The sequence below is a fragment of the Urocitellus parryii genome, chromosome 3 (assembly GCF_045843805.1).
Source record: "Urocitellus parryii isolate mUroPar1 chromosome 3, mUroPar1.hap1, whole genome shotgun sequence".
NCBI lineage: Eukaryota > Metazoa > Chordata > Mammalia > Rodentia > Sciuridae > Urocitellus > Urocitellus parryii.
The window spans coordinates 6,374,745-6,384,966 of NC_135533.1; the positions used below are offsets into that span (position 1 = coordinate 6,374,745).

General features: G+C 58.0%; 1 protein-coding gene across 1 annotated transcript in view; it reads right to left on the reverse strand.

Annotated features, from left to right (window-relative positions):
• Sspo (SCO-spondin) overlaps positions 1-7,444 on the reverse strand; it is a 51,216-nt gene extending 43,772 nt beyond the window's left edge. Inside the window, exons 1-15 of the mRNA XM_077795884.1 lie at positions 7,395-7,444; positions 7,006-7,188; positions 6,534-6,616; positions 6,177-6,356; positions 5,743-5,987; positions 5,550-5,649; positions 4,691-4,849; positions 4,519-4,598; positions 3,932-4,084; positions 3,512-3,680; positions 3,091-3,331; positions 2,620-2,764; positions 1,539-1,656; positions 374-549; positions 64-291 (exon numbers count right to left, since the gene is read on the reverse strand). Of these exons, the coding sequence (XP_077652010.1) occupies positions 64-291; positions 374-549; positions 1,539-1,656; positions 2,620-2,764; positions 3,091-3,331; positions 3,512-3,680; positions 3,932-4,084; positions 4,519-4,598; positions 4,691-4,849; positions 5,550-5,649; positions 5,743-5,987; positions 6,177-6,356; positions 6,534-6,616; positions 7,006-7,188; positions 7,395-7,444 (2,310 nt within the window). The remainder of the gene's footprint in view (positions 1-63; positions 292-373; positions 550-1,538; positions 1,657-2,619; positions 2,765-3,090; positions 3,332-3,511; positions 3,681-3,931; positions 4,085-4,518; positions 4,599-4,690; positions 4,850-5,549; positions 5,650-5,742; positions 5,988-6,176; positions 6,357-6,533; positions 6,617-7,005; positions 7,189-7,394) is intronic.
• Positions 7,445-10,222: the final 2,778 nt, after the last annotated feature.

The following is a 10,222-nucleotide window of genomic DNA, read 5'->3' on the forward strand; positions in this document are numbered from 1 at the left end:
AACTCCTCATTCTCTTGGGTCCCCATTGCTGCCTCCCTGTGACTGGTAGGCCACTCCGGCTACCTGGAAGGCTGGGCCATGCAGGATGGCACAGACTGCCTCTGCAAAAGCAAGGTGCTGGGAGTGTGTGCTGCAGGGGAAGAGCAGGACACTGTCCCCAGAGGAGCACTTTCCATTGCCTGCCACCTGGAACCTGCTAGCAAAGTCAGCAGTGCTGGTCTCCACATCCCCAGCTGGTGTCAGGAAGTCATCCTGCTGGTTCCAAGTGAAGGTGCCACACAGACCTTGGACCTGGGCCGTGGAGACGATGTGGGACAGTCACATTCAGACTCAGCATAACCTTGCCCAGCCTTTCACCCGCCTCCTGGCACACCTGGTGGGCATGGTGGGGGGCCAGGGTGATGTAGGCTGCAGGGTCAGCCACTCCCCAGAGGACACGGACTCCTGGCCAGCGTAGCAGCAGAAAGGTGGAGGAGGCTCTGGAGATGCTGAGGCCCGCAGTGCCAATCCAGGGCAATCCCACATCCTGCCCGTCCACCAGCACAGCTCCTGGAAAGGGAGCCTGATGATGGGGCGGCGGGGGGCAGGTGGATGGATGGGGCTGCAAGAACAGAAGGACTCGGGTGGGAGTGGGAGGGCCTGTATCGGAATGGGACCATCAGAGTGACCCTCAGAGGCCACCAGTCCCACTTGAGACTCCCCCTATGGGAAGTCTGGGTAATGGTCCATCTTTATTGGGGGGGAAGGGCTGGGGTGAGTGAATGGTTCCCATTTCCTCTGGTTTTGTCTTGTGTGAAGTGGCTATGACAAGCCTGTCTTGTCCCATCTGTGAAAGAGGATTACAAGGATAAATTTCTTTGGTGGCCTTGAGGTGGCCATGACAACAGGACCTTTACTGGAGCAAAGGAGGATGCCTGTTAGTGCCCCCCGCCTTTTGAACCAAGAATTAAACCCAGGGGTGCTTAACCACTGGGCCACATCCCCAACCCCTTTTTATTTTTTATTTTGAGACAGGGTCTTGCTAAGTTGCTTAGGGCCTTGCTAAGTTGCTGAGGCTGGCTTTGAACTCCCGAACCTCCTGCCTCAGCCTTCCAAGCCTCTGGGAATACAGGCATGTGCCACCATGCCCGGCTTCAGTGTCCAGTTTTGCATGTCTTTTTCCCATTGTGGCTGGCACAAAGAGCTGGCAGAAGAGAGCGAGGAACTGACCTGGGCATGGGGGAGTTGGAGGGACAGTGGCTTAGAGGGGCCTGCCTGGTCTGGTCATGATGAGATCTTTTAGATTTTCATAACAGTATGACTTGTGTTTTCCCCAAAGATGAGGCAGAAGAGGCCTTGGGACACGTCCTCAGGACAGTGTGTCTTCCTCAGAGATGGGAGGGGGCAGTTGAGGCAGTGAACTCGGCTGCAGAATCTGGGGCAGAGTTGTTGGGCTCTGAAGGGTGGGGAGTGTGGAAGGCAGGGTACCCAAGTCTTCTAGGTGAGAAGAGGGGACAGTGGGCGTGGCAGTCACCCTGAGAAGGTAGACCCGAGGCTACCTGAGTCTCTGAGCTGGATGTGGGTATCCCCCAGTGAGACAGATAGGGCATGGAGGCAGCTCCCAGAGTCGCAGTCCCCATGCTCCAGCACGATCAGCAGCTGCCCTTTCACGTAGTCCTAGGGACAGACAGAGGAACACAGGGCTGGGCAGACCCTCTGTTTCCCTGAGGAGGCCTCTGCAGATCTTTAGCCTCATCCAAGGCAGCTCCTACCCATGTGGGAGCTTTCCAGCCAGACAGACATTGTGAGAGATGGGGTTTGACCCTCGCCAAGATTAGCACACACAAATGCTTGTGCAAGTGTGTGCATGGGGTTGCACGAGTATATGTGATTGCACATTTGTTTGTGTCTGCATGAGGGAGGGATGATTCCCATCTTTCCTCCCCATGGGTAGGACGTTACACTCCAAGTGACTTACACTTGCTAAATCCATGTGTGCATGCCTGAGTGTGCTGTGTGCCTGCCTGTTTGTGTCTGTGTGCATACAGGTGTGTGTGTGTGTGCACCCACTGGTCTTTGTGTGCCTCGGGGAGATGGCCGCTTGGATCCTACTCAGCCAGTCTCTATGCCCCACACTGCTCATGAAAGGAGGGGTGCAAACAAAAGAATGTGAATGGTCCACTACTGAGATGGGGACCCTGGATGAATGGAAAGGAATGTGATCTGTGCTGACCCTGAGAAAGGACCCATCTTTATTGGGGGAGGGCTGGGATGGGAGAAGGGTCCTTATTTCTCCTGGGGTTGTCTTGTTGAAGTGGCTCTGACAAGCCTGTCCTGCCCCATTTGTGAAGAGGACCATAAGGATGGCTTTCCTTGGTGGCCCTGAAATGGCCATGACAGCAGGACCTTCACCAGAGCCAAAGGAAGGGGTGGGAACCCAAAGAGAGGCTCTGGGGTCTGGGGAGCTGGTCTACCTCCAGCATGGTCCTTCTGGGCTTTTCCTTGCAGGGCTAGGGTTTTGCTTTATTTTTATTTATTTATTTTTTTGTGTGCTTTCCCTACAGCCCCCCTCCCCTGGACACCTTGGGGAGGGACCCTTCTCTGGTAAGATCCCTTTCCCAGAGTCGGTCCTCTACCCACCTGCACCAGGCTGTAGTGGCAGCCTGAGTGGCCCCGGAAGAAGAAGCTCCGCCCATCAAAGGTGAGGTAATGCCCATCGCCACCTACTGCACACTCAGCAGGACACAAGGCCTGGGCACAGTGCCAGTGGCCATCCTGGCACACACTGTGGACACATGGGTGGGACAGGGCAGTGTGGCATCAGTCCCACTCTGGGGTGGGGAGGCTAAGCTGGAGTCAATCCCCATACCCTGCTCCCTTGCCTCTCTGATGTCCCCACCACCCCTGGAAAGGGTAGAGGTCAGCTGGTCAGGGCTTTAAGAAAGGCCATCAGTTATGTCAGCAGAGATCACAGGTCACTGTGACCATGCCAGGAGGGAGCCCAGCCAGAACAGCCTGGCTGTTTGGGGAAGGCAGGTTTCAGAGAAAACATAAAGGGCAGGACCAGAGACAACCTCGCTGCTGCCACCCCATCAAGGCCTGAGGACCCACCACGGGTTACACAGCTGGTGCACAGTGTCACCAGGGGCATAGCGCTGGCGCCGGTGGTAGCAGGGGCATCTGGAGGCAGGAACACAGAGGGCACCATCCCAGAAGAGGCCAGGTGGGCACTCGCAGCCACTCACACACTCTTCCCTGCAGGACCCTTCCTCTTCCTGGCCCACTGCCGAGCAGCTGCGGGGGCAGGAGGAGACGCAGTCGGAGTAGAGCTGACCCCCGGGGCATAGACGCTCTGTGGACATAGGAGTCGGCTGTGAGGGGCGGGGGTGTTCCACCAGACCCTGCTGACTCTGAAAAGCCAGGAAGACAGGGGAGCCAGCTGGGAGGGTGCCCAGGGGTGGCAGGGCCTTCAGAAAATGAGGCCCTTGAGGACCCTCGGTCATTTCCACAGGGCAAGACGGTCAAGTAGTACCACAGAAGCCAGGCTTCCTCCAGAGCACGTGGATGCGTCGCCTGGCACAGGCCTGGGCATAGTTGGCAAAGGTGGCACACACAGCCTCCTGCCGCCCCTCCTGGCGACCCAGAGCAGCCCCTGCACAGTAGGCAAAGAGGCAGGCCTCGTGGTACTCATCGGGGGAGACCTGCAGAGAAAGGTCGGCCTGTCAGCTGGCAAGCGCCTTCTCCTCACCAGCACCTCCCACCCCCTGAACTCTGGAAGGGGCCTGTTCCCAGAGGTAAAGCCCAGGACAGGAAGGGGTGTCTTGACCAAGGGACCAACAGAGTCTAGCGGCAGGACTGGGTCGCTTAACTGGCTCCTCTCTAGTACCCTCCTGGCCCCACCCTCTGGACAGTCCCCTCTGGAGCTGGTCACCACCTCCACCCCCACCCATACCTGGGCATGGCACTGCCAGAATGGTCTCTCCAACAGCTGGTGGCATACATCCTGGGCTTCAGCTCGCAGCTGGCCAGCATCCATACCTGCCTCTGTGCCCTTCAGGGGTCCCTCACAGCCCTGATCCACCTCCACTGCATCCAGACACCCAGGCTGGGGACAAATGGAGCCAGGCCAGGTAGCAGTGATGAGGGACATTAACTAGGAAAATGACCACTGCCCTCCTAGCCACGAGGCCACATCATTGTTCCCACCATGATGTGGGCTGTGTACACAACACCCCTGTGTACACAACACAGTGGGGACAAGCCCAAGGGGGAGGCAAGGGACTCAGGGTCACAGTCCACCGCAAGCAGGCGATTAGATGATGAACTAACCACCAAAGGTGGTCAGGGATGAGGTTGGCCAAGGTGCCCCTTGATGGTCAGTTCATACAAGACAGCCAGACTGCAGGCAGCACCTGACACTGAGCTTCCTGTGGGATACGAGGCCTACCTGCTCACCCCTGAGGGTCTCCCCCTGGGAGTCCGTCTGTCCCCTTCAGCCAGGGGAGAGCAGCCAGGAGGAGCCCAGGGTGGCAGTCTTACCTCAGAGCTAGGGAGCTTCCAGGAATTCCCAAAGGTGGCAGCAAGCATAGCCAGGCCCCCACCTGGCTCGGAAAAGTCATCTAAGGAAGGGTGAAGCAGAGATGCTGGATGCTGGACTTGGGGTCCAGTCCCCTCTTCCTCCCTGACCAGCTACCAAGCACACCCTACCTACCCTCGGGCCGGCCATTGTAGAGCCCACAGAGGCCCTGCGTCTGTCCTGAGTGCTCATGGTCCACCGAGATGGACACCGAACTGGACCTGTCCAGCCGCACAACAACCCCCAGGCCCCCGGATAGCACCAGCCAGTCCCCCTGCCACTGCAGGCTCAGCCCTGGGAAGGAAAAGGGCGCCATTCAGCCTCCTGTAGCCATAGTCCCTGCTCACCTCCACAGCAGGACTCCAACTACCCAAGGAAGCAGCGGGGAAGGGAAAGAATTCTGACCATTCTAGAGAGCTCTGCACCTTTCCCATTGTAGACACTCTCTAGACTAAACTACAACACACACACACATACACACCTTACATGCACCCCCACAGTATACACATACACACTTCATACACCCCTGTGTACACACACACACACCACACACACATTGCACGTACACATAGCACACAAACACATACCATATATACACAATGCACCACACATACACACACTTCACACAGTACACCAATATACACGCACATTACACATGTACACACACCAACATACACATACGTTCATGCACACACTGGGCACTGGCACGCACACACACACACACACACACACACACACACACAGATCCACACTTCACCGGCCTCATGCAGTCCCATTCAGAATGACACTCTCATGAGGGAGGTGGGGAAACTGAGGCTCAGGTAGATTAAGGCGAGGGACTTGCCCAGGGTCATGCTCAGTGGGTGGGGAGTGGGAGGTACCGGACCCCCATCCTGGGGGCTATTCATTTCTAAAGGCCTCCCAATAACAAGGTGGGACAGGCAACAGCCCCAATCCCCACTGACCCTCCACAGCAGACCCACAGGGTCCTCACCATGGAGCAGCCGGGGCTCCCCATCAGGGACGAGCTGCCCCTTCACAGAAACATCTCTACCCTGGATCTGCACCTCCTCTGAGCCCATTATCACCAGGACCTGGGGAGATGCACAGTGAAATAGGGTCAGCAACTCTCCCCATCCCCCTACGTCTAGTCCTCTTCTGGGGCCACCCCCATTTCCCTCCCTTACCAGCTGACAGTGCCCAGGTTGTGGACAGTGGTCCCTGGGCCTGAGGTGGACAGCCCAGGTAGAATCAGCAGCTCCTGCCAGCAGATAGGTGCACTGGCCCAGGAAGTGGTAGTGGCGCCCATCAAAAGTATGGTAGTGGAAGCCTGACCAGGTGGCACAGGTGGCTGAGAAACGCTGGCGCTGGCTCCAGAGCTGACCCACAGCCCCCGGTAGGGGCTGCAAGAGGACTGCAGAGGAAGCATTGCCTGGACACGACACATCACATGTAAGCTGCTGAGTGCAGGGGTCAGAGGGCCCACAGAGCAGGAAGCATGGGGATAAGGCATGGTTACTCTGGTGGGCAGGGGAGTAGGCAGGATCCCAGAGCTCAAGGCCTGGCATGGGGATGATGGCCAGGATGTGCCCTGTCTGTAGGCTGGGGTCTGCAGACCCACCTGGAAAGTGTTGGCTGGAACAGCTAAGGCAGAGCTGAGAGCCACTGTCCCACCAGCTGTGTCCCCAAGGTCTGGCACAGCACTCTTCCAGGTTTTCTGTTGAAGTATTAGCTGAGCCTCCCAGAGGCTGGCACTGCCACGTGGCAAAGCAGTGGCCACCAGGGCTGTCTTCCATAAGGGCTGCAGCATATGGTGGAGAGAATGGGGCACACCCGGACAGTCAGCAGAATGGCCTGTAGCTCAGCCTGGTCAGTTCCCCTCCTCAGGGAGCCTATCCCCTCCCCTGAAGACGTGAGTGAGGTTAGCTGCTCACAATCCCAGAAGGTACATGTCACCCGCACTGGCTCAGGAGCTTACCATCCATACACTGAGCGCCCCCCCAGCCTGGACAGCAAGCCCTCACTGTTCGGTTCCATGTGGCAGGCCGAGTTTCTGGAGGTCTGCACCCATCAAGCAGGGGGAATCAGGGAGAGATGTTAGTGTCTAGCCCAGCCCTGGAAAGGCCTGGGACAATGGGACCAGTGAACTACTCTCTGAGGGATTTATCACATAATTTTCCTCCTCCTTTCTTCACTCGAAAAGTGAGAATGTCATTGGGGGCAGACAGAGGGAGCAGGCATTGGGACTCTCTCTGCTCCACCCACTGAGGTACCTCTCATCCACACACCCCAGTCTTGCACTTTGTGCTGCCTTTCCCCGAGCCCACCCAGGGCCCACTTCCCAAATGCCTGCTTATGCCAGGTTCTCCCCATCCTCCCCCACTCTCAGGATTTCCGGCCGTCACTCCTTTCCTGCCTGGCAGACAGTCCAGGCTCTGACCCTCACTCACTTGTATATGCGACAGAGCCCAGGTGCTGGAGGCCCTGAGAGCTCCTTGTGGCCACTCCTGGGCAGGTCCAGCCGCCAGCCTAGGCGGGTATAGTGGTAGAGGCTGGCACAGGGCACCAGATCCTCCCTACGGGGGGCCACTTCCTCCTCCACATGGATCGTCTCCGTCTGCTCACACCATCGCCTGTCCATGGATAGGGAACTGCAGCAGCTGCCGTGTCCCCTTTGTTACCAGGAAGCCCTGTCCTGTGACCCCACTCCTATAAGAGATAACTTACAGGAAAGGTCCCTGAAGTAAGGAAGAGGATAAGGTTGGAGAGAGAAGTACTAGGGAGGTCATTCTGGGGCTAGAGAGGATCTTAGCTTGAGGAGTCCCAGTGGACTGCTTACCCATTAGCCAGTGCCCAGAGCATCCCAAAGAGAACAGCAAGGAGGAGCATGTTGCCCACCCCAGTCACCACCAGGGTCTAGTGAGGCCTGGGCTTGGGCAGTGCTGCTGCAGGGGAATAGAGAGGCCAGTGCTGGTCCCCCTACCCCACACTGCTGCCTACTGTGACCTGGAGGCCAATCTGTCCCCAAGGCCACAGAGAGAGCCAGGCTGTAGGCCTTTTGTACTGGGGAGGCTTTATGACGGGCTTGCACCTCCAGGCACAGCTGCCCAGAACCTGGTTGGATCTGCCCTGACAATCCTCTCAGTGCCAGCTCCTCCTGGAAACAGCCCCTCCCCCCAGTGGGTACGATGGGGATCAAAGCCAGTCGCTTTGAGCCTCTGCTATTCCCATACTTTCAGAGGCTACCACAAATGAACATGGGCTATGGGCAAGCTACCCTCCCTTTCTGGGCCTGTTTCCTTACTAGTAAAAACTTCAGGGACTTCCCAGAGATGCACAGATGGGACTCAGGGACTCCATGAATTCTTTGAAACTGTATGTGTGCATAATCTTCCAAGGACAGTTTCATAATGTGTATTAGATGCTGGGGGGGTGGGCATGGTGCCATCGAAAGATCAAGAGTTACTGGCTCAGCGATTGGTCGGTCTATCTGCCCTCAAGCTGACTTGATCATGCTCTTTTCCTATCTCCTCTGTCCCCTTTCCTGCCAGGCACTCAGGATTTGAGGGCCAGGGAAACTGGATGACCATGTGCTTTCCTCTGTTGGGTCAGACTTCTTAATGAGTTGATGATGTGTGGCTGATTTGGCCATCCGGTCTCCTTCTGTGAGGGTTTCCTAGGGTCCCTGGGTGGAGGACTGAGGGGAACCAAGAAGGAGAATTTGGGTGGGAAGTGGGATTGGGGCTGTAAGACAGCACCCCCAACCTGGGTGGGGGCTGAGCCGGATGGAGTAATCTCAGTGTCCGGTTGGGAGAGGGCAGCAACAGGCTCCTCAGGGGAATCCTGGTTACATCCTGGTTACCAGCAGAACTCTGAGACACTCAGGCTGGAATATGGCCTGGACCTCAGACTGACACACCAGCTCCTAAGCCTGATGTCCCACTGAGCATCCTGAATAGTCATCCCACCTGGGGTGAACAACAGCTAGGTTCAGCTTCCTTCTGGAACCTGGGGCCAAATAAAAAGGGTCATGTTGAGCTTCTTCCAGGGCTCACAGATAGCTAGGATTGGCATCCTAGACCCAGTAGTCCTGGAAAAGAGCCAGGGTGTGTGGTAAGCCTACTGTTCTTCCAGCCTTTCTCAATGCTCACACATTACTCCTCCTTTTGTGACCTACATGTGGACACCCCTGCTCCAGCCCAGCACACACAGAGGTACACATTTGCTCCCAGGGTGACCTGCAGTCTAGTCAGCATCCATTATACAGAAGAGCCTTTTTAAGCTGAATGGGAAGGACCACCTGCTCTTCCAGGTCCAGCTGTCCCTGGGCCTCTCACTATCACCATCCACAGACATTGCGGTCACCCCTGCTGTGTGCTGTGCTACTGTGTCCTACAAGGTCTGCCTTGGGTCAATGTGCTCTGATTCCATAGGTGTCTCCATTCTTGTGATTGGGTGCTATAGCCAGGGGCACTTGTTCAGTCCACTAGGGCCATTCACTGGCCTCCCCTTCTCAGGCTTACTCCAGTTCTGGATTCCAGCAGTCATGAATAGGGCATCATTGGGCTTTGGAAGAAACACAAGTCACAGGCAGGAGGGAGGAAGCCGGAATCCAGGGGAGCAGGCAGAAAGATCGTGGGGAGGAGGTCTGCAATAACCAGTCCGCGTTTTAGCTGGAGGAGGACGGGATATGAGGAGTTTAGGGAGTGGAGCCTCGCCCGCTAGGCTGAGGAGAAACTGCAGGACGGGGCGGGGTCAGCGGCCAGGCCCCGGGGCTCAGAGGACAGCCCGCCACACCTGAGGCCGGCAGGGCCCACCTAGTACAGAAGGCCCTCCCCTCTCTGTCACCCCTCCCTGCCCCGCCCACGCAGTCACCGCCCAGCCTCACCCCCTGCAGCCTCAGCGCCAGCCGCCCCTCCTCCCGGGGGTCCTGGCTCAGAACCTCCTCCCCAATTTCTACTGGGGGGCGGGGAAGGCCCTCTCTCTTTGGGCCCCTTTCCACCGTTCTCGCAGGGGGTCTCAGCTCCAGCCTCGGGAATCTAGGCTGGAGGGAAGGGGTCTGGGTGGATCCGGGTAGGATCGGGTGTAGAGCGGGACCCGCAGGAGTTTCTCAGCTCCCCCCCCCCAGCCCCACGGTCGGCCCGTCACGTCTCTGGCAGGACCGCGGCGGGGCCACAAACCCGACCCGCACTCGCGATTTAAAGACTCCAGGCTCCCACTGCGAACACGCCCCCTCCTCTTCCTGGCAACTCCTCACCCCCTCCCGCGCTCCACCTTTCCCCGGCTCCTCCCTCCGAGGCTGCGAGCACCCTCCCTCGCAGCCCGAGTGCCCTACCTCCCCGTCTCCTCTCCCTCCTCCCCTCCCTCCTCCCCTCCCTCCCCCTTCCCCCTGTCCAGAGCTCCCACTTTCCGTCCTCTCCCGCGGGCGTCGGGCCTCAGGACCCTCACCTGCACACCTCACCCCGCGGTGCCCGTCCCTCGACCCCGCTCCCCGAGACCTCGGTCCCAACCTCCCTAGCCTGGTGCCTCGGGGCTCGGCTCCCGCTTCCTCGGTCTCTTCCCCCTTGAGGGCGCCGCTGCCCTGCTCCCTCTCCCTCGGCGTTTTTCCTTCCCCTCCCCGTGAAGTTTCGGGGCTGTCAGTCTGTCAGTCTTTCGGGCAGTCGGCAC